At 37.8% G+C, this 22245-nt stretch overlaps 2 protein-coding genes across 5 annotated transcripts; one reads left to right on the forward strand and one right to left on the reverse strand.

Moving 5' to 3' along the window:
* Nucleotides 1–9837: 9837 nt before the first annotated feature.
* On the reverse strand, nt 9838–13589 carry LOC113723979 (uncharacterized). Of its 4 annotated transcripts, none has more exons than XM_072074519.1 (11): nt 13258–13589; nt 12890–13082; nt 12524–12598; nt 12198–12435; nt 11983–12107; nt 11462–11495; nt 11323–11369; nt 11077–11217; nt 10585–10649; nt 10458–10500; nt 9838–10371 (listed from the first exon to the last, which is right to left on the reverse strand). In XM_072074519.1, exons 1-11 carry the CDS (start codon nt 13361–13363, stop codon nt 10212–10214), a joined length of 1227 nt encoding a protein of 408 aa, XP_071930620.1. In that variant the 5' UTR covers nt 13364–13589; the 3' UTR covers nt 9838–10211. The 4 variants fall into 4 exon arrangements, with proteins under 4 accessions (XP_071930620.1, XP_071930619.1, XP_071930622.1 ...); XM_072074518.1 differs by having other exon boundaries at nt 10458–10506; nt 13258–13585; XM_072074521.1 differs by lacking the exon at nt 9838–10371 and having other exon boundaries at nt 10459–10500; nt 10585–10612; nt 13258–13588.
* Nucleotides 13590–15459: 1870 nt separating this feature from the next.
* On the forward strand, nt 15460–20427 carry LOC113723981 (beta-galactosidase 13-like). The gene is made up of 18 exons (XM_027246937.2): nt 15460–15824; nt 15934–16029; nt 16151–16263; nt 16353–16419; nt 16522–16614; nt 16747–16890; nt 16996–17090; nt 17340–17445; nt 17516–17600; nt 17686–17804; nt 17927–18097; nt 18224–18402; nt 18593–18702; nt 18798–18907; nt 18994–19224; nt 19371–19516; nt 19635–19980; nt 20142–20427. Exons 1-18 carry the CDS (start codon nt 15645–15647, stop codon nt 20277–20279), a joined length of 2529 nt encoding a protein of 842 aa, XP_027102738.2. The 5' UTR covers nt 15460–15644; the 3' UTR covers nt 20280–20427.
* Nucleotides 20428–22245: the final 1818 nt, after the last annotated feature.

Consider the following 22245-nt stretch of genomic DNA (forward strand, 5'->3'; position numbering starts at 1 on the left):
ATTTCCCGAAAGGAAAATTGCTCTTTGGTGCTTGGAATCGTCACATGGCTTGGGTGCTAGGATTTGTCGTTGCTTTCACCATCAATCTGCGTGATATTTTTCTTTTCGTCTTAGCATTTAACTGATTTTATTTTGCAAGTCTAATAGGCTAATACTATGGAAAATTATGTGCTTCTCATAGGCTTCCACCCCCAAAATTCTATGCTCCTTGTAGGTTTGTACTCCCAATGATCAGGTATAGAATTCGAACTCTAAATCTAATAGCAGAATATGTTTCTTATAGGATTTATAGGCTTTTTTTTCCCCTTTAAGGTGCAAAAGTAGTAGAATTAGTTTTCTTTTTTTCCCCTTTTCGCATTTTAGCTACCATGTGTAATAATTTTGTTTTTTCCTTCGATAGTAACCTGCTTGTATAATGTTAATCAGGAAATTTAGTGGATAATCATTCTTGAAACATGGGCCTCGTTTGGAACCTGAGTTTTTTGGACGTTGATCTAAAACTTTACTATAGATCACTGTAAAAATTGTAGAAAAACTTTTGTAAGATGAAAAACTTTTTTTCCTTTTCATTTTCTTTCTTTCATTTTCTTTTTCTTTTTCTTTTTTTTCCTTTCTTTCTTTTTTCTTTTCTTTCCTCCCTTCCCCTTCCCTCTCCTCCTTCCCTCCCCTGTTCCTCTCCCGAAACTGCCATCAAGCAATCTGCATCAGAAATTTTTTTTTTTGCATTTTCTCTCCCCATCTCCTACCCCGCCACCTCTCCCTCCCCCCTACCCATTTTCTCCTTAAACCTCTCCCTCTCCTCCCCTCTACCCTTCCCCCTCCAACACAAAAATTTTAAAAAGCCAAATCCACTCTCTCCATTTCCTTTTCAGTTTCCATCACACACACACATACTCTCTCTCTGTCTCTCTCTCTCTCTCTCCGTTCTTCTTGGCCGTTTCCGGTAAACCTCTTTCTACTTCACTACTGCAACTTTCCATCTTCATCTTCTCCACAAGATCTCGCTCAAATCACCAAAAATATACCATGCACTTCACACACAGCTTTTCTACGCGCGTATCTGCGTTCCCGTATAAGTATTTGTAACTACATGCGAGTTGTCCTTTTTGTTTTTTTAGGGTAATTTTGCTGTGTTTTGTGGTGAATCTGCTAAATTTTAGTGGAAGAGGAGATTTGTAAAGGAAATGGAGGAAAATGTAGGAGCTGAAGATCGCAAAGGGAGGAAGTCCGTGGCTGCGGAAGACTAACTGCCACTTTCCCTATCAGTTTTGGGAGTTTGATCCGAACGCCACCATTTTGGAAGGAGAACTAGCCACAATCGAGGAGGCTCGCGAGAATTTCTGCATTAATCGGTTCGAGAAAAAGCACAGCGGCAAAGGGGAGGATGGCAGGGGAGAGGGAGAAAGGGAAAAAAAAAAGGTTGACCGGCACCGAAAGAGGCGATCGGCGCTGGAGGTGGTGGTGGGTTGGGATGGGGAAGGAAGAAGAAGAAAAAGGGTAGGAAATTTTTTGGAAGTTTTGTGTGTTTTGGGTATTTTAAAGTAGGGCAAAGAATCTCAATGGCCCTCAAACTATTAGTCGGATGAACTTTTGGTCCCCAAATAATTAAAAGTGAATTTTTGGCCCCCGATCTATCCAAAATACAAAATGTTAGACCTTCTGTCAAAATCAGCAGTTAATATCGACGGAATCTACGATCACGTGAGACGCACACCGAAATACGAAGGGCATTTTTATCCACAATGAGCTGTGTTCCACTCGATAAAATGGAGCTAAAAATAATTTTGACCAAACAGTTTACTTTCACCACTATCTCTCCCTCTGTCTGCCATTATCGGCTACTGCTGCAGCTTCTCGACTACCAGCACCGTGGAAATGATTAATGTAAAAATGACTGCTTTGAGAGTGAAGCCAAACAAAGCCTGCATGCAAGAGGCACTACAGAGCATAGCCACCAATCCAAAGCCTTAAAGGGGTGGTGGGTCTCCCAGTGACGGTTGTCAAAAGCACAAAGGCAGCAACCAACATAAACCCCAAGTTCCATATCAAATCAAGAATCACGAAGCGCCTTGAGAATGGACATTCTTGGCCTACTGGGAGTGATGGGCCATGGCCACGGTCATCCCCATGCTCCTCCCTCTCCTCCTCCTCATCATCATCATCGTAATTATTGAAGAAAATCCTGTGGTGGTTCAAGGTGGCAGAGGTAAGTCTGGAGAATGTGGTGGCTATATTGGTGGGGGGAGCTGCTGCTATGGCCATTCTAAAAAAGAAGCAAGCCTTGCTGCTGGTTCTCCAGGTCCATTTATAGGGATGATAAAATTCCGGTGGCTGCAATCTACTCTTTTGCCCGATGAGAGAGAGCTGGTGCGGTCGGTGGCGGTAGTGAGTTTTGTTTTGTTTTGAGAGACACGGTTACAGTAGCAGTAGAGCAAAAAGATGCTCTGTTGGTCGACTCTGCTGCACTTTGGGAAGTGGGGGCCTACTGAGGATTGAGGAGAGACAATTAATCACCCATCTGTGCAATTCTCCATTTTGCAGCGACTTTCCTTTCTTGTCTTCTTACTTCTTCTTCATATGCATCTCTTTGCTGTTCAGTTACATTAATTCTTTTCAGAAGCCCAGGTATGACCTTCGTTGACCGGCTGCACATCTTCTTGTCAATTCACTGTCAAAAGCTGCAGCCACCATCCGCACATAGCGCAAATCTCTGCCCAGCAGCCACAATTCGTGCATGACCCTCGATATTTTCTCACACCTGTACAATGGGAAAGGCGGATTGTTGGTTTCTTGCATGCTTCCAGTTCAGCAACTTCTTTGGCTGCAATGGAGTTTTTCTTTGTCCAAGTTCGGGAAGGAGTCCCATTTAACCGAGTGGAACACAAGTCATTGTGGATAAAAATGCCCTTCATATTTCAGCATGCGTCTCACGTGGTCGTAGATTCCGTCAGTATTAACTGCTGATTTTGACAGAAGGTCTAACATTTTGTACTTTGGATAAATCGGGGGCCAAAAGTTTACTTTTAATTGTTTGGGGGCCAAAAGTTCATTCAGTTAATAGTTTGAGGGCCACTGGGACTTTTTGCCCTTTAAAGTATGTAGGTTAAAAACTTCGATAAGTTTTTTGGGGTTCTTGTAGCAAAAGTTGTTAAAAAACTAGTAGTATACAAACTTGTGAAAAAATTGATGTTCCAAACAGGGCCATGATTATTATTTTCTTTAATTTGGTTCTCTATCCACGGACATGTGAAAGGAATTTCTATATCTCCTAAAAGCTCTTTTACTTTGCTTGTGGACTGAGGTTAGATTTAAATTACAAATTAGGGTTCACAGTTGCCCCTTTTATAATTTGAAAATAAATTTCATATTTTGACGCGCATTAGATAGTTCCCAAAGAGATCTATTAGCCAAACTTGATCCTATGGATTAATGTTAGCTTTATTACTCAATTGATGATGAAAATTGATATATTCTGTAATTGCACGAGTGAGTTGCTAGTTGATGTATTAGCAAAAAAGACAAATTTTTCCAAGTACATCTATTCAATCATGTGCACAGATATGGAAAAATTGCACAAATCATCCCTCATATATTAGCGATGTGAAAATTTAGTCCATGAGAACGAAAACGAGCATTTTTAGTCTATTCCAAATAGAAAATGATCAATTTTGGTCCCTGTTAGCTTTTCCGGGTAAATTCTTGACGGACCCAATTATTGGAACATCACGTGACCAACTTTTGAGGGACAAAAAGGGCAAGTTACTCATCTTATTTTTTAATTTTTTTTAAAATAAAAAATTGAAAGACCCGATAAAAATTGGGAAAAAAACCCCAGAAATCAAATAAAAAAAGAAAAGAAAACTATGAAGAAACTATACAAACTAAAAACTAGATAAAAAATTTTGGATACTCTGGAAAATGATAAAGGATAAACAAAATAAAATAAAAATCATCAATCGAGTCCAAATTTTTGAATAAATGTTGCCTCTTCTGTCTAATGTGCCGTCAAAAATCAATGTTGAATTTGGTTGAAAATTGGATATTTGCTTCTTCCATTTGCTTTCCCTCTTCATTTAGATTTTGTACAAGTGATTCTGAATGAAGGCCGTGATAAAGATGATAATTGATGAAGAAGCACGCCAAAGATTATTTAGTGAATGATGTATGTCAACACTAATGCCAGCAGCATTAGAACGTAGGCTATCCACTAATCTATCGCAGTACCATCGCTGCTGGTGGGAGTAGGAGCACGGGCATTAGCCATGGCAGCGGCAATGGGGAAAGCAGTGGCTAAAATGAGACAAATGACAGCCACCAATGCAATTGAAGCCCTTGACAACATCTCCATTGTTGGGTAGGTTAGTTTTGTCTCCGAAAGAAAATTGGTTTCCGTTCCTCTGCGATGCGAACAGAAGAATATTGGATTTCTTACTCCCGTTCCTCTGTGAACAACGGCTATGCCTTTGGTTGAGGGAGGAGGAGGAGGAGTCGCAGCGGCAGGGTATGGGGGCAAATCACTTATCTTAACCAAAATCTAAACTTATGAGATTTTTTCTTTACTGATTTTTGTTGCCACCCCGAATTGCTTCGCTTCAGGGGCTCAAAGTCTTAGACTTTGGCAATAATCAGTTGTTCGGCGAGTTACCAAGCCAACTGGGTGAGTTGACTCGTCTTGAAATCCTCACCCTCGGTCCCAACCTCTACACTAGTGTCAGTCCGCGGGAGCTTGGAAATTTGGCCTTCCAAGTAAGTTTGGTGGTTCTCCCATGGCAACTTCAAAGAAATTTAGGGATTTAAAGTGCTTTGAAGGAAGAAAAATACCTATCATCTATATTTTTGTCAAGATCTGAGTGACTTGCCCTTTTTGTTCCTCAAAAGTTGGTCACGTGATGTTCTAATGACTGGTCCGTCAAAAATTCACACGGAAAAGCTAACAGGGACCAAAATTAATCATTTTTTGTTTGTAATAAACTAAAAATGCTCGTTTTCGTTCTCAGGGACTAAATTTTCACATCGCTAATATGTGAGGGACGATTTGTGCAATTTTTCCCACAAATATCATTGAATTCTGTAACTAATTCTGATTATAGTCCTAGTGACTTCGTCATGAAAGGGAAATACTAACGAACATTATTTGAAGAGAAGTAATACACCATAAAAAAGAAATATAGAAGAGTTATTTACATTCGAAAAAGCACTACTATCATGCGGTGCTAAACTCGAGTTTTTATGAATAACAATCGAGAAATTGTATTTAATCGCACTTTCACTATTTATTTTGTTATGTAGTCTGATAAATAAAAATCACATGATAAAAATGACAATGAAAGTTTTTTTTATTACTCGTTTGACCCTATGCCATTGTGCGAGCTCTGCATAAAAGGCCTTCTTAACCTTTAGTGCATCTAACAATTTAGTCCCTATACCTTTTTTCCCCCTTTTTCTTCATCTCTTCTTTTTTCTCTTACCCAAACACCGCAATCATATAGAATCAAACCATAAACAAAGAATTTTGAGAGAATCACAAATGAGGGACCAAATGGGTTTGAAGGTAAAACTCAATATTCAATGCGTAATTCTGATGATTTGAACATCAAATGAGTTCTCATGATAAAAGGTTTGCAATGGTATATTGATTTCAGTTTTAAATTCTCTAGACACAATCTTCATTTTTTCCTCATATTCTTAATTATCTTGAATTAATTGACCAGAAAAAAAATGATAGGGGCTAGAATAGTAGAGTAAGGAGTAAAGCGTGAAAAAGGCGTTTGTCAATTGATGGGTGCATCTACCTTGTATATAAGAATAAAGGGACGTTTAGTTCTTTGCCTCCCTTGTTGCCACTTGGCTTCCTAATAATTTGACAAGTTGCATAACTCTAATATTTTTCTTGCACATGAGTTTTCTTGCCTCTTGCATATCGTTTTTTTTTTTCCTGCTCTTTCTTCATGCCAAACCGAGCAAGTCTGGCTCCTTTATTCTCCTTCTGAGTCCAATAAATTTTGTTAACCTTAATCATCACCATTATATTAGTTTTAATATACTAATACTACATTACAACCCTTGGATCAATTTTCATTATGTTCTAATTGTCTACATATTATATAAGAAGACATGGGAATTTAATGTAGCACTCCCATTTCTTGACATATGACACAACTCTCCTTCGAAAAATCTATGATTTTTTTTCTATTTTTTTTTATCTCCCTACTTCTATCTTGATGGATCAAGACAAAAGATGTACCATACAGGATAAGACAAAAGATTTCAATTGCAAGTCGTTTTGCATAACTACAAGAACTTGTATTGTTTTTATATATTGTCTAATTTATGACTATAGAATCAAGCTTTATAGTTTAATGAAAAACTTTTAATCATTGGATATTGATTAATTATGTTTGATTAGTAGCTAACCAACTATTACATTTAAATAGCTCCTTTATGCAATCAATTAAAATCTCTTTTTCTATTTCTTTATAAATTGTTTCTAAAAGTTGCACAGAAAAATCGGATTTCTTCCTTCCCAATTGTATTCAACTGTGCACCTGTGTTTATTGCTTGCCTTCATTAACTTCAAGATCAGTTATGGATTTAATAGATGCTATGTTTATTGTCTCCTTGATTTAGAAGAGCTAACTTCATAGATGGAATTTTTTCTGATGCTCGATTTTTCTCGTATTTTTGTCTATTATGTACCAAAAAAGTTTTACTGTTATATGTTCAATTAAGTTATGAAGGGGGCAAGGCACAGCCGAGATACCTCTAGCATTGCCTAGAAAAAGCGAATTTACAATCCCAAAAAGACTCGGACTCCTTGGAGCAGTTGCTCTGCTCCCTTTCGGACGCCAACGATTTATCTAACGTAAACGAATGAAAGTGACATTTTGACCAAAACAAAATTGATGTGTGTATATGGCTTTTTAATTACAAATTACTTACCTTAACGCTAACGGTTAGTCAAGAGGACAACTAGGTACAAACATTAAGGATTAAATTAATAGAGGCGCTTAAGACTAAAGAGAATAATAATAATCACAAAGCCTTCAATTATTTTGGCACACTGCTTTTTTGACAACTGTGGGATGAGGACCTTAGGGACAAAATCGAGGTAGTCGCCAGTACTATAATAATCTTTGAACCAAAGAAACGAAAAGGGCAGGCTAATACTATCTTAATCTGGTGGCGTCTGATAGCTTGTTAATTGTTTTAAGCTCCCGATATGACTATGAGGTCCACATGATTTCTTGAAATTCGTATGATCTCTCTCTCTCTCTCTCTCCCCCATTTAAAGTTGGCGCATAATTAATGAATTATAATAATAAATTCTTCATGGGCAACTAAAGTAAAGTAAAGGCCTAGCTTATAGACGACGTAAATCTCGTGGTAGTCAGTCATATAAATCATATATACACCCAGAAAAGAGAACAAAAATACACATGACCTCGCTGTAGGGGTACGTGGGTTAGGCCCGAATCATGATTTGATGTTTTTTTTGGGTAGCATGAATTATGATTAGCACAACGAAAGAAAGAAAGGAAGGAATACTTGAGGCGTGAAGCCAATGATTTGGCCTGCAGCGACGGAAAGGAAAAGAAAGAAAACAATTCGATCAATTTAATTACAGCTTAATCATGGGCAGTGGGAGTGTAGGACTTCGGGAGCGAGAGAGAGGGAGATGAGAGATACTATATCATACGGGTTCATCTTCTCATGAGCGATGAGCCCGCAGCCGGTGGTCGGTGGGTGGCACATTAAATTAGTACGGAAATTCCCCAGTTGCCACGGTTACTGCGATGTAGATGGAATAGCTACCCTCATTTAATGGCAGACCAACTTATTCCTTGTTGTGCATATCTTTCTCAGTACGTGACCAATTATTATTATTATTGTGTGTGCGCGTCTGTATATATATAGAGTATAGACGTCTTACATATGTGCCGTGTATGATGGATAGAGGGATTGGCAAGAAAAGAATTAAGGATTAAAACTCTAATAGAGTCTTATTAGATGGATCAATTCAAATGATAATAAGACCTATCTCTTGATGAAAGAATTAATTAAAATAAAAATAACGAGTCACCATTGATACCCGACATATTTGAGATCTCAAAAATTCCTCTATTCAACCCTTTTCCTTCTTCTTATTATTGCTAAGAAGATATCTCGTTCGTAGACATTAATTATTGTTGTAAATATACGTCCCTGCATGTCTTACATATGTGACGTGTAAATGGATTGGTGGATAAGTAATTAATAGCGTAAAATCCTATATATTTGTGAGAAGTGTAGTGTGAATAGTTAATTCAGAAAATTCAATAAAAATCCTTTAACTTAAAATTTTGCACACAAACTAAGTAGTGTTTAATACATCTAGCAATAAGTAATTTCTATTATCAAACCCAAAAAAAATTCTGAATGAATTAATTTTTAGCATTAAGTAAAAGTTATCAAACACGCCTTAAGCGTAACGTGGGAGGCATACATATTTTTGTGATACAAAATTGTTGGCAGTGGAAACCAAAATCTAGTAACTCTTGAATCCTTGCCCTTGAAATTTGGAAAAGGCAAACGCTTTAATTAATGTCTATGATATCACCATGCTAATACATATATCTATTATAGTAACAGGAAAAAAACTATATGGATACGTAACTCATTTAATCAAAGTTTTAAAATTTTTGGAATATTTTTTAAAAATTAACATTCCACCCACCACTATTATCCACTACCGCCACCATTCCCCCTCTCCCTCCTTCACTCCTCTCCCCGTCCCTCTTCCTCCCTTCCCTTTCTCTGCCCTTTCTCGTTACATCTCGCCCCTCCCCTTCCTTCCCCTCTCCGATCTAGTTGAGGCTAGAGGGAGGAGGTGGGGTATGGCGGGGAAGGGGAGGGAAAGGGAAAGGAAAGAGGGGAAGAGGAAAGAGGGGAAGAAGGAAGAGTAAGGGAGAGGAATGAGGAGGAAAGAGAGGGAGGAGGTAGATGGTGGGTGCGGGTGATGATAGTGGTGGTGATAGATAGAAGAAGAAAATAGTATAGATTTTATTTTTTAATTTTTTTTGTGTACTTGAAATTATTGTTGATATATTATATGGATATGTATTTTTTGAATTGTTTTTGCTTGTGCATTATTATAGTATTATATGTAAAAAACTTGTTTTTAAAAAAATGGAGAAACCAAACAGAGCCAGTAATATAATATGTGGTATTGAGTACTTGACTATTTACCAACTCCATGTGCACGCCGGAGTCATTGAATATTGAGGCTTGGCGACGGATGACCAACTCTTGTACCGTACTAATTGCTAATATTTTTTTTAACCAACTCCCTTAGGCGAGTTGACCACCACGTAAAATATATGAGTTGCAAGTCAGAAATTCAAACAGAGAGTGCACTAATGCACCATTTGTAATCCTCTTCCACTAATTTTTTTAACTCAGTTGGATCCTTCCTTGATATAGTTAATGCACCTCCCTTAATTCTTTTGGTCCAATTTAATCGTTTCCTAACATATAGTATTAGAGTAGAAATAGAAATAAGAGTTAACAATTGATAAAAATAAAAAAAAATCCTTTGCTCCTTTGTTTTTCTTCTTCTTCTTTTTTTTTTTCGGGTTAGTACTCGTTTTTGGCGATCTAATCCTAAAAACACATAGTCCTCATGGCCTAACAATAGAAGTAAGAATAGACAATTGACAAACAAAAACGCAAACCTTTTTCTCCTTAATTTTTTCCCCTGAGTTAGCACTTGTTTTTGGCCACCTAATCCTAAACGTACTTCACAGGATTTCATAAAGATCAGACCTGAAAATTTTTTCACTTATCTGTGGAACCAATTGATTATCTTGAATCCAGAGATAATTTTTTTTTGTAATTTATAAGGTAGAAAATATCGACACAACTGCAGCAGCGTCTATGACATACCCCAAAGGGGAGTGCAAATGCGACATAAATAGTTCCAATTCCGGTGATATTGTTCCGAAAACCCTAATTGACATCCATCTTTGATGCATAATAGTGCTTCCAACACAAAACCGCCTTGTTTGGTCGCAAGACGCCAGCCAGTGCAATATGGCACTCGACAATCTAACAACTTTCTGCTCAACATTATTATTAGTTTCCTTCAAGAGTAAATATTACTCATTTCCGAAAGTTGAGTCACCAAATGAATCATGATTAGTAATCTACGTCCAAGCATGCTCATCTCTTAGGACTCAAACTTCTTCATCTGAACTAACAAAATCTAATTCGATCATTTTTTCTCCAACAAAATTCACTCTCTCTCCTTGACTCTGCGACAATTTTACCCTTTTCGTTTCTGGTTCTTCATATGATTTTTCTATCTGACGACCCTTTTTCGTTGAAGTTGATAACCTGAAAATGGTAGAAAATCTTCAGCAAAATGGTGTACCCGAAACAAAGCAAACAAAGAGATCTTGCATCCCAATTTTTCAATTTACCTTTTGTTCGAATTATTTAGCGGTTCTTTTGGACTCAATTTTCCTGTAGCTGAGAAGAGGGAAAAAGTTAAAAAGAGAAAAACCCTAAGCATCAAATTCTAGAGCACAAAATGTATGTATGCCCAACCTGTAACTTCTGCAAGGAATCGAATCCCCTGCGAACACACATTAGTTGTTAATTTGCCTGCATTACTGCATGAATACAACTTCTTTTTGTTAGCAACAACATCAGAGTAAATTCAAAATTCAGCCTGAAGTTCTAACATGCACAATCATCTCTCCAGATCAGTCATCCAAGCAGAAGTAAAAGGTATTTCCAAGTAATACTGAAATATACTGCAGGCAATGGAAAATGAAGTCAAAAGCCTATAACTTGACAAATAACACCAGAGTATGGAGATGGTTACCACAAAGTAGGAATGGGTCTCACAAAAATTATGTTGACTAATTATCAATTTCCTAAATTTCATGGTCCTATTTATATGACGTCAATAGCACAAAGAAAATAAGATTAATGAAGGCTTGTCTACAATTGAGTGAGTTGACAGTTCCAAATTATCCTACTGATGACTGAAAATCTCTGAGTAGCTCTACATGATCTACCAATTCCCAAACAAACCTTAAGGCCTTCTTCAACCCATCTACAGACAATAACTTCAATGGTGCTTGATTTTTTGAAGATTTTATTCCATTAACTGAAGGATTGACCAAGTAAATTCCTTCTGGCTTCAGAGGATCCCTGAAGGCTGTCCTCAAATTCCTGAAAAATGAAAGGCAAATAAAACTGTCATAGTTCAAGAAACTAATCTCCTCCAGTAGATTTCTAGACAACCAACAACTTTATGCATAGATAGTTGTGACTCACCCTCCTTTGAGCTCTGTCCTTTTAAGAGAGTATTTTTCTGATGTTTTCTAAAAGAAAAATCAAATGAAAAAGACAGAGAAGAAGTCAGAATATATCACCAAAAGATAAGCAAAACTGAGAGCTTAAAAATTACATATACCTGTCTATGGTAGGTGCAATATATTCCTCTACGTCTGCAGATCATAACATGTTTAATAGATGGAGTGAGTGGAGCATCAATTGTGTATCACCAAAAAAAAAAAAAAAATTATTTTAGGATCAGGAACACAGAACTAATACATTCATCATTCTGTCAAGCATAAGAAAATTCTATCCTCATAGTTGTTTTAGACAGAATAATCTCCTCTTCTTCCTTTTTCTACATCAATGCCAAGAAAAAACTGAAACATGTTCTTTGCCGTTTGACTAGACCAATCAACAAGAACATTTTAAAGGCCATTTAGCAAAAATAAACACTTCATCGACAGCCACACAGAACCTGAACAGTTTTTATTTCCCTTGTTAAGCAACTACAAATAGTAGCCGAGAATCTCAATCACTATACTTGTGATAAAATCATAGTTGTAATTTTAAAGAACTAGATTTTATATGTTTAAAAATTGAATAGACTATTTCCAATCAAATTAACGTAAACATTCTGATAACAAGATGATTACTTACTTATTAATGACTAATGTGCAGGCCATCCCATCCTTCTTCTTCCCCTTGCAGACTCCATAATCCAAAGAAGTGCCGATTTTTAAGATGTTACAAGCAGAATAAACACTCAGACAGAATCCATTTTCCTAAAAGAAATAAGGAAAGAAAAGGGTCACTATGTTCAAAGTCCTCCATGTACTAATAAGACTTAATAGTGAACAGGTAAGAAAGAGTACCGAGTTGTCCTTGCGGACGGCGCAATTAAAAAGACCAAAGACAGTTCCAGCCTTCTCATTGCAGTTTCTCTGATAGGCATCACCGAACAAGAAAAGAGAAACAGTCATTTCATCCAAACAACCAATTTTCCAGATTGCAAAAGGCTTCCCTGTAGAACTAGTTCTTTGGTTGCCTTTCTCAGTTAAAACTCCAATAGTTGCCCAGCACCCAGAGAGAGTATCCCCTTTCAACAAATTCCTGAAAGTCAACAAGGTTTCCCTTATTAACTGCATCAAAATTGCAAGGATCAGACAGTCCAAGGAAGCTATGCAAGATTTGAACATACTTTATGGCCGGTAATCGAATAAACCGGATATCTGAAATACGGTTGCTCAGCTCAACAGATGAGATAACTTGATTCCTGATCAAGAAAATTGATAAAAAAATACTTAAACACAGCAGCCCAGTTCAACGGATGAGACTGCTTAACTCTAATTATTTCATTTTGTAGTTCCAAATTCATCGAGAGATGTTAGCTCAATGCGGTTGTTTTTTTGACAGTCTAGGGCTCATCTGATTAACCTGATCAACAAACACCAACAGAAATGTACGGTAGCTACAGAAGCTTTTCGAAGGAAAAGAGTGACAAAAAAAAAAGGCCATTTCAAGGATTATGGCGAATGTCATTTTATCAAATGCTAGATAGACATACCGAATTCTCAAACCTGAGAACTTCTCAACCTCAGTAGTATCACCATCCGAGTTCCTCTTGTAGCTGTTGTTGGACTTAAGAGCTTTCTTGGCAGCTTGAACATCATAATCAAGACAATCTTGAACGGCATCTCGAAAAACTGACATGTCAGCATGGCCCCGGCTCTTTGGCACCCCGTCATCCGATAGATACCCTGTCAATCAGCATATCCAACTTTTTAAAGAGAGCCCCCAAAAAAAAAAAAAATCCCGGCTATGTAAGAAGCCCACTTAAACGGATTTTCGATTTCCTCCCAGCACATTTTGCAAATCCCACTACTGATCTTTTTATGCTCCGGTTATATATCAGAGGATAGCGTAGGGGCCCACCTGGAGAAGGGGAGGAAGGAGCAGGAGAAGCAGGCGGGGTTTCCAAAACCCTATCATGGAGAGAAAGGAGCAGATCCAGGTCGTCTTCGCCATTAGACTTGGACATCTCTATTCTCGCAGCGGTCTCCTAGTAAAACAGAAAACAAAGATGGGGAATGGAGACTGGAGCCTGTACCACCTGATAATGAAAATGGAAGGGCTGGCGGTTTTTTTTTTTTTTGGTGGCGTGGGGGTGGTTTGATTTGGGTTTTGGAGGGAAATTTTGAGTTTATTTGGAGTTAAATTTGCCAATTTGCTTTATCCGGTTTTCCGCCAGTCCACCCACCCATCCTTCGAATTTGGCCCAACGTGGAGTTTCGTAGTTTTAAGCCTCACAAATTGCTATCCTAGACTAGAGAAGTGCTTGTTAATTGTTATGTCTTCTTGGAAAAAAATTTTGAAATATTTTCTTAGTACATTTTTCAATTATTTTCATCTAAAATACATTATATCTTAAGGAAAAAGAAAAATAATATAGTTTTGTTTTTTCAAAAAAAAAATTCACCTAAAAACTGACAGTGAATGTGTTTGGATAGAAGACTATTTGACAAGATTATTTAAAATAATAGTGTAGCACTTTTTTTAAGGCTTTACTTATTTATGAGATTTCACCAAGAGGAAGATATCATGAATTTGGATCTAGACTATGGCATTCAATGCTTTGAAACTTGAACAATTAATTGAATTGATGAGATGTTCGGATTGCGGTTCAATCAGTTGGATCGATTCAACCCTCGTGCAATGAATTTTTCTAAAAGTAAATTATATAAATATATATGTGCATGATAAGATATTCAATGGACTAATTTGAGATTTTATTTGATAAAAAGTTTAATATTTTTAAAGAACTTGGACTTTCACGGATAAATATTTTAAATTATAAGTTCAAACAAATAAATTTCATCTCAATCATGTCTACCAAAATATAATCTTAAACCCTACCGAAGAATACTACAGTATTTTGAAATAAAACAAAATTCATGGTTTTAGGAATTAGAAATTGTGAATTGAAACTTTAAACCATGTTAAAAAAATTTTTTGAGACTAGATGAAGTCAAAAAACTAGAAAGGAAAGATGAAAACTTGATAAAAGGCAAAAGACGAGAAGAAAGTGAGTGGATGTAGCACTTGATGACTAGTTTTTGGAGTTACGAAGAACATATATTTTTTTTCAGTTTAATTATGCCAAAACAAAAATTTTCCAGTTCAAGAGTTCATTTCGATTCAAACAGTTCGCACGATTCATATGATTCTCACCAGTTCTTAAGTCCAATCGACCCAAAACATAAATTAGATCGGAACCACGACCGGTTTGTGGTCTAACCAGTCAAACCGGTAAGTTCAACCCGGGTTTCAAAACACTTGGGTGCCATGGATGGAATATAAACTTCAATATTTTGGTTCTTAAATGGCGGACGGTATCGCGAGAAACATACACATTTGTATTGCAGCTCCCATTCGGACAGATTCCCCTCGAGATCCTTTTTTACCGCAACACAAGCGATCATAGTCACTTTCAGATTTACAAATATTTCCGTAAACTTTGGCATAGACATAGGCGTAGTAAAATATGCTACTACTATGTATTTATATCACAATAATACGAAATAATAATTTAGCATGAGCATAATATTACACTATGAAAATAATTCCGCAGTCTATTGGTTAACACTTTTTCTTTTTTTTTTTTGGCAACAAGAAGTCCGTTAGTATGACTGGTATCACTCCAACATTTCCCGCCATTTAGGAAAAACGGTTAAAGACCGGACCAAGTTGTGAGATCGATGGACAAAACTCGTCCATCCATACATGCTTCTAACTAATCACCTCAGACATAACATAATCAGGCAAACGGTCGGAGATCAGTGCTTTGTTTTAACTTTTTTTTTTTTTTTTTTGTTAAACTAACATGTGAAAAATGCAATCCCTTTTTTTTTCTTCATATTTTGGAAGAAGAAGAAAGAGAAAAAAAAGAGAAGAAAATAAAGCGCAAGCAACGGATGAGAAGTCAAAGAAATGAGAGTGAGAATCCGAAAGATCCTGCAAGGCCTTACATTTACCGGACGGTTCTCTATAACATTGGTGGTTTCAGGCAAAATCTACAAGACAGCTGCTGGGCACTTCCTCTCAGATTAGGGGGAAGAGGTCCTGTTATAGCTCTCTTCCTGCTTTTGGCTTGGCCCACTTTAACGTTCTCAAAAAAAGAAAAAAAAAATCTCAAACGAGAACCAAGAAAACAAAACAAAAGATCATTTCATCTGTTAGCCGGCGAATGCGTCCAATCTGATCAGCCATTTATTTTTTCCTGTTAATTTCTTTGTGCAAAAGGAAAAAATAAGTACTCAATTATGGCTCATCAGCACTATCGAATCCTTGTGTTGGCACTCCTTTTGCTGTTAGCATCTTCTGCTGCTGGGGTTGGCAGAAAGAAAAAGACAGTCACCTATGACAGCCGCTCAATCATCATCGACGGTAGCAGAGAACTGCTCTTCTCCGGTTCAATTCATTATCCCCGTAGCCCTCCTGAGGTAACAACAACATTCTCCAACATACGTTACTCTTGCGCTGTACGTATTGGATATTTTAAATGTAACTACACATTTAAATACCACTACTCAACTTTGCTTGGATTTTCAGATGTGGCCGGAGCTCATACAACAGGCTAAAGAAGGAGGTTTAAACGTAATCCAGACCTATGTATTCTGGAATCTCCATGAGCCTGTTCAGGGCCAGGTAAACCACTTCAAAAAAAAAATTTATTTTTTTGGGCTGAAGATGCCTCATTAGCATTTCCCTCTTGAATAAGCGACTAATCATAAAATATTGCATGATTCTCTGGAACGCACGCACGCAGTTCAATTTTGATGGCAACAATGATATTGTCAAATTCATTAAAATGATCGGGGAGCAAGGCCTGTACGTGACTCTCAGAGTTGGACCTTATATTGAGGCCGAATGGAATGCAGGGTACGTGTACACTGCCAGTTTTCTTCAATTATTTGTGTGTTTTTCCTAGATGATGTACATTCCTTTTTGAAACTGCTGTTCTTGCTCAGAGGATTTCCGTATTGGTTGAGAGAGGTCCCAAACATCACATTCCGCTCTTACAATGAACCATTCATGGTAACCTTCATCCACAAACTTATCTGTCATATCTCACTGTTTGTTATTTAACACATTTCAATTTCATGGAGATTGCTTCACCTACTACTTTTTGGCCTCCAGCACCACATGCAAAGATATACTGATACCATCATCGATTTGATGAAAAAGAATAAGTTATTTGCACCTCAGGGTGGTCCTATCATTATGGCTCAGGTTTGTTTCGTATCCTGCAATTCTTTTCTCAATAGTTACCTACAATATCTTTTAAAACGTCACACCTGAACGAGCGTGGTTATCGTCCTTCCTCAGTTCATTCCATATTTTTTCCATTTTTTGCCCCTACAGATTGAGAACGAATACAACAACGTCCAACTTGCATATAGGGATCTGGGCAAGAAATATGTCGACTGGGCAGCAAATATGGCTGTGAGTCTGTATGATCAAGTCCCATGGGTCATGTGCAAACAGAAGGATGCCCCTCCGACAGTGGTATGTTCTTGTCGGCCCTATATCCAAAAAAAGCTTCTTTCAGGGAAAAACGCCTTGCATTTTCCTCCGTTTCGTCCGACTAACAGGGTTTGGCCGTCTTTATAGATTAGTACCTGCAACGGAAGGCACTGCGGAGAGACATTCCGTGGTTCAAATGGTCCAAATAAGCCTACCCTCTGGACCGAGAACTGGACCGCTCAGTAAGTATTAACCTGTAATTGAGCCGTTAACAAGCTTTCTATCAGTGTCATGATCAGTGTACTATAAATGGTGTTGAAAGCAAGCATTGGCGTATACTTAAAACTACTGAATCATTCAAAAATTATGAGAATTCAAGTTAAAAACTACTGAATCATTTAGAGAATTATTTTTGGAGCCTTCATTTTAATTTCGAGAATCATCCCTAAATATGTCTGACTTAAAAAGTATGAATGCTGATGTGATTACAGGTACAGGACATTTGGTGATCCTCCAGCACAAAGAGCAGCAGAAGATATTGCCTTTGCTGTAGCTCTCTTCTTTGCCAGGAATGGAACCCTTAACAATTACTACATGGTTAGTAGCACCTCCTAAGAACCCCCAAATAAGAGATTATGTTGTTCAACAACCTTGCGCTTGCATGCAGTACCACGGCGGAACAAATTTTGGTCGAACAAGCTCTTCCTTTGTGACAACTCGCTACTATGATGAGGCTCCCTTGGATGAATACGGTTAGCGTCCATAAGCGTAATTTCAATAGTTTCAAGGAACCAAGTGATCAAATACACAATGACATTCATTTCGCTTTCCATTCAGGCCTGCCCAGGGAACCCAAATTCGGTCACCTCAGAGACTTGCACAGGGCCTTAAGATTGTCCAAAAAGGCTTTGCTTTGGGGCACTCCAAGCGTACAGCAGATTGAACAGGACTTACAGGTAATTGAGAATTTAAGTTGATCGAGAGAGGTAGAAAAACGCCATGGTAAGTAAGAGTCTCTTGTTAAACTTTCTAGTCCAGAAGAAACAATAAAAAAATATATGTACGTTCTTCTCTGCAGGTCATAACATACGACAATCCCAATGTTCAGAATGTTTGTGCTGCTTTCTTGATTAACAATCGTACAACAACTCCAGCCACGATAAGTTTTAGGGGTGTGGATTACTATTTGCCTGCAAAATCCATTAGCATCCTGCCAGACTGCAAGACTGTAGTTTACAACACTGTAACGGTAATTTTATGTTCCCTTGTCTCGCCCCCTAAAGTCCCCCAGTTAACGGAACAGTGACTTTTACTAAAAATCTTTCCATTTCTTTTTGGGGTTTTAACAAAAAAAAAAAAAAAAAAAAACGAACAGATTGCGTCACAACACAACTCAAGAAACTTCGAAGAATCAAGCAAGGTGGGAGTTCTTGACTGGGAATTTTTTCCAGAAAGCATCCCAAGCATGGACCAGTTGTCACAGGAGAGCAAGGCACCATTGGAGCTGTACGGTCTGACAAAGGATACTTCAGATTATGCCTGGTACCGCACCAGGTAATTGTGACATCTTAAACAAGCCTATAGAAGATAAAACAATATATACACACACGCACACCACAAGAGACTCAAATATAACTCAAAATGCAAAAAGGCCTTGGTAGAACCACATATACTGAGGTGTATATACTACAAAAATATTTCTGTGAACGTCATGATTTATAACGTTTCATAACAATTATTGCAGCATCCATTTTGACAAACGCGACTTACCAATGAAGGCTGGAGTTCTCCCAGTCCTCCAGGCTTTGAGTCTTGGTCACGCATTGCTTGCTTTTGTGAATGGAGAGTACATAGGTAAACGAAAATTCAGAACACCAAAAGAAAGAAGCTTGACTTGTAGTAATACAAGAATTGAATCTACCATTAGCTAAGTTCATGCTCAATTTCAGGATTCCAACATGGAAACAACATCGAGAAGAGCTTTGTATTCCAGAAACCTATTAGCTTGAAACCTGGTGTTAACGAGATTTCATTGTTGGGAATGACTGTTGGATTTCCGGTATATCTGTTACTCTTGCAACTTTAAAATCAATTTGTTCCCCGCAGAAATTTTCCCTGACAGAGAACGTTCTTTCATTGATACAGAATAGCGGAGCCTACATGGAGAAGAGGTTTGCTGGACCACGAGTTGTGACACTCCAAGGTTTGATGTCTGGTACACTTGACATCACAATGAACAATTGGAAGCACCAGGTTGGCTTAAATGGAGAAAGGCTCCAATATTTCACTGAAGAAGGCTCAAGCAAAGTGGGCTGGAAGAAGTTAAACGCAGCAGGAAACTTAGGCGGGGTAAATGCTCCCCTTACATGGTACAAGGTAATAAAAAGAATAGTAGCAGTGTTTTTGCACTTCGAATTTAAACAAGGCAAATGCGCAACTCTAGAACAGAATCTTGCTAGTAGTCCAGAAACAAAAAAGACAAGGAGCAATGCCCTTAATGAATCGGTGTGTTTAATTTTCAGACATATTTTGATGCTCCAGAGGGCAATGGTCCAGTTGCCATCCAAATGGATAAAATGGCCAAGGGGATGATCTGGGTCAACGGCAGAAACATCGGTCGCTATTGGGTATCTTTCCTCTCTCCCCTGGGGCAACCTACTCAATCTGAGTAAGTATAATCCTACTACTTCTTGTACCTTCGATCAAGAATGAAACTAGCTAGTTGTAACTAACTTAAGAATCTATCAAGAATACGTTGTAATTCTTTTTTTTTCCCCCTTATTCAGGTACCATATTCCAAGAGCTTTCTTGAAGCAAACTAAGAATCTCCTAGTTGTTCTAGAGGAAACCGGAGGAGATCCAAGAGAAATCAAGCTCGTAACAGTCAACAGAGATACCATTTGCAGCTTCATCACCGAATATCACCCACCCCAAGTGAAATCATGGGTAAGGACTGGAGACCAAATGCGCGCAGTTGTGGAGAATATCACATCAGGAGCTCATCTAAACTGTCCTGGCAACAAAGTAATCAAAGCAATTGAATTTGCAAGCTTTGGTGATCCTTATGGAGTCTGTGGAACATTTGCTATTGGAGAGTGCAATGCGCCAAATGCCCTCCAAATTGCTGAACAGGTAAATTTAAAAAAAAAAAAAATCCACTAGCACGACTAGGTAAATGTAATGAACCCCGTTGAATGACCAGGAGTTAATATATTCGATCGCTGATGCTAATGATGACTGTTCCAATAAAAATGTGATTGCTGCTAACTTGTTTTCTCGGTGGATTTGAACAGTATTGCAAAGGGAAGAAGGAGTGCACAATTCCAATGGATAAAGGACTTTTCTTTGGGGCCAACGACGCTTGCCCACATATTGCAAAAACATTGGCAGTGCAGGCCAGGTGTGGCAACCCAGGGAATAACTCTTCTTAATTAAGAGAGTGTCTGTCAGATAGAGTAGAAAGAGCATTGTTGATTTTTATGTTAATCAAAAAAATTGAGACTCTGGATTTAAGGCCTGTGGTAGATTCAATCTTTTAACTCCACTTTGAACTGTATAATGCTGCAGTCGAAAGCTCGTTCTCTGTATTGCTTCCATCTCCTGCGGTATTATTCCGCCTTTTTATCTTTTGAGTAAATAAGTTTAAGGAGAAGCTAATTTTCTCCGTAGCTTCTCCAGCATCTCTATGTTTTCTTGTAGCATTAATTTCCTTTTTTCACCAGCGAATCACTTCATCGGTGCGAAAACATGCTTAATCGAGAAGAAAAATAATTGCCAAAGTCTGACACCTGATCAAAGGAAGACAATGGTTTATAAATATTCATGTAATTTTTTTTCCCGTGTTACCGGGATCGGAAAGGTTAACAAAATTTCGCTTTGGAGTGTCCTTTGGCACAATAGCATCTAAACATTGAAACGTCTGTTTGATGATTATAGTAGACTTCTACTCGACTATATTATGTAATCCACTTAAGAGTAATCGCAATCGTTAATTTTATCGGCTAGGACTGTAGGTTTTGTACAAATTTATGGATCAATCCCTGAGCTTTTCCTCTTCTTCTTTTCATTTTTCCATTTGTATGCTGATTCTACATCTTCTTTTACTTTTTATCTTTTTTTGGGGGGGGGGGGGGGGAATGTCATCAGCTATATACTTTGTGGATTGCATACACGTACTAGACATTAGTGACCCTGGTTTATGATCTAATTTTGTTTAAGTAAAACAAGAAGTCTGGGGATTGAGCGAGAAGGCCAAAACAAATGCTGCGAGACAGTAGACACAACTACCCATTCTACATGATGGGAGTATGGGACTGTTGAACAGAGTGAGATCAATATGAAACTGACCAAATCAGTAGGGATTATACTATTCCCTCTAATTCTGAAACCCCAAAAAAAAAAATTTTTTTTTGCTCGTCTTTCAATGCTCTTCCACCCCCTCCCCCCCAACCACACCCAACAAAAGAGACAGAGAGAGAGAGGGAGAGAGAGGGAGGGAGTCATGGAGAAGAATTAACCAGCCATATCCAAGTATCAGAAAAAAAAATAAAAAAAGTGGCATCAGGCTATTCAAATACCAAATGGTTGGCGAAAGAAGTGAGACAGTTTCCCATGCCAAAAGATGTTGCACATCCAAATCTATATAGTATATTCTATGCAAAAACTGAAAAAAAAAAAAGAGAATTGCAACACATTCGACTAAAGATTTAATAACGGAAAATGAGAAACAGAAGATGGAGCAAACTCATACCTCAGGAGAATACTGCGTAGCCATGCTACTACGTGCATGCATGCATGCTGACACCTTATTTATGGATGAACGCTACGTGAATTGACGATTAAATTTCACCTTCTTCCTCTGGTTAGTGATTTAGAAATTGAGAGCTAGGCATGCTAACAAGAACAAGTCACAGGACTTTGCCATCAACCTTCAATTCGAAACATAATGGGGAATTTAAGGACATAAAAGATAAGAAATATCCCTGTTTAGTTAATTGATTATGATATCAAGGGGCATGGAGCTAGATTATTTCAAGATGAGTGCTTTATCGTACGTAATAACTATGCTAAACAAATACTAGGAAAAAAAACAGAACAATTTAAAATTGTGAAAAGGAAGAAAACAACCTATCCAGAATATGAGACCATAATGCATTAGAAGAAGGGAAAAGCCATAGTTGATTTACCATTGCACAGGTGATGATTTTTACCGCTTCAGTCGGCGGAGGAGGGAAAATAGAGAATGATTTTCAGAAGTTTTCACGTCTTGGGAGTGTAAATAAATATGTTCCAATACATCAGGTACGGTTGCTCAATTTTGTTCAAAGGTATATATAGTACTGGTTGGATACAACGCGTATGCTACGCGGATAGGACGCGTACATGTCGAATATTTTT

The sequence above is a fragment of the Coffea arabica genome, chromosome 2c (assembly GCF_036785885.1).
Source record: "Coffea arabica cultivar ET-39 chromosome 2c, Coffea Arabica ET-39 HiFi, whole genome shotgun sequence".
NCBI lineage: Eukaryota > Viridiplantae > Streptophyta > Magnoliopsida > Gentianales > Rubiaceae > Coffea > Coffea arabica.

Bases quoted from the DNA above. Each gene is read 5' to 3' on its own strand.
- LOC113723979 (XM_072074518.1), bottom strand. From the start codon at position 13,363: ATGTCCAAGTCTAATGGCGAAGACGACCTGGATCTGCTCCTTTCTCTC. The intron at 13,083-13,257 runs GTGGGCCCCTAC...GCTGATTGACAG, and splicing joins TCCTTCCTCCCCTTCTCCAG to GGTATCTATCGGATGACGGG. The intron at 11,370-11,461 runs GTATATGTAATT...TTTTTCTTTTAG, and splicing joins ATTGCACCTACCATAGACAG to AAAACATCAGAAAAATACTC.
- LOC113723981 (XM_027246937.2), top strand. From the start codon at position 15,645: ATGGCTCATCAGCACTATCGAATCCTTGTGTTGGCACTCCTTTTGCTG. The intron at 16,420-16,521 runs GTAACCTTCATC...TTTGGCCTCCAG, and splicing joins CTTACAATGAACCATTCATG to CACCACATGCAAAGATATAC. The intron at 17,446-17,515 runs GTTAGTAGCACC...GCTTGCATGCAG, and splicing joins CCCTTAACAATTACTACATG to TACCACGGCGGAACAAATTT.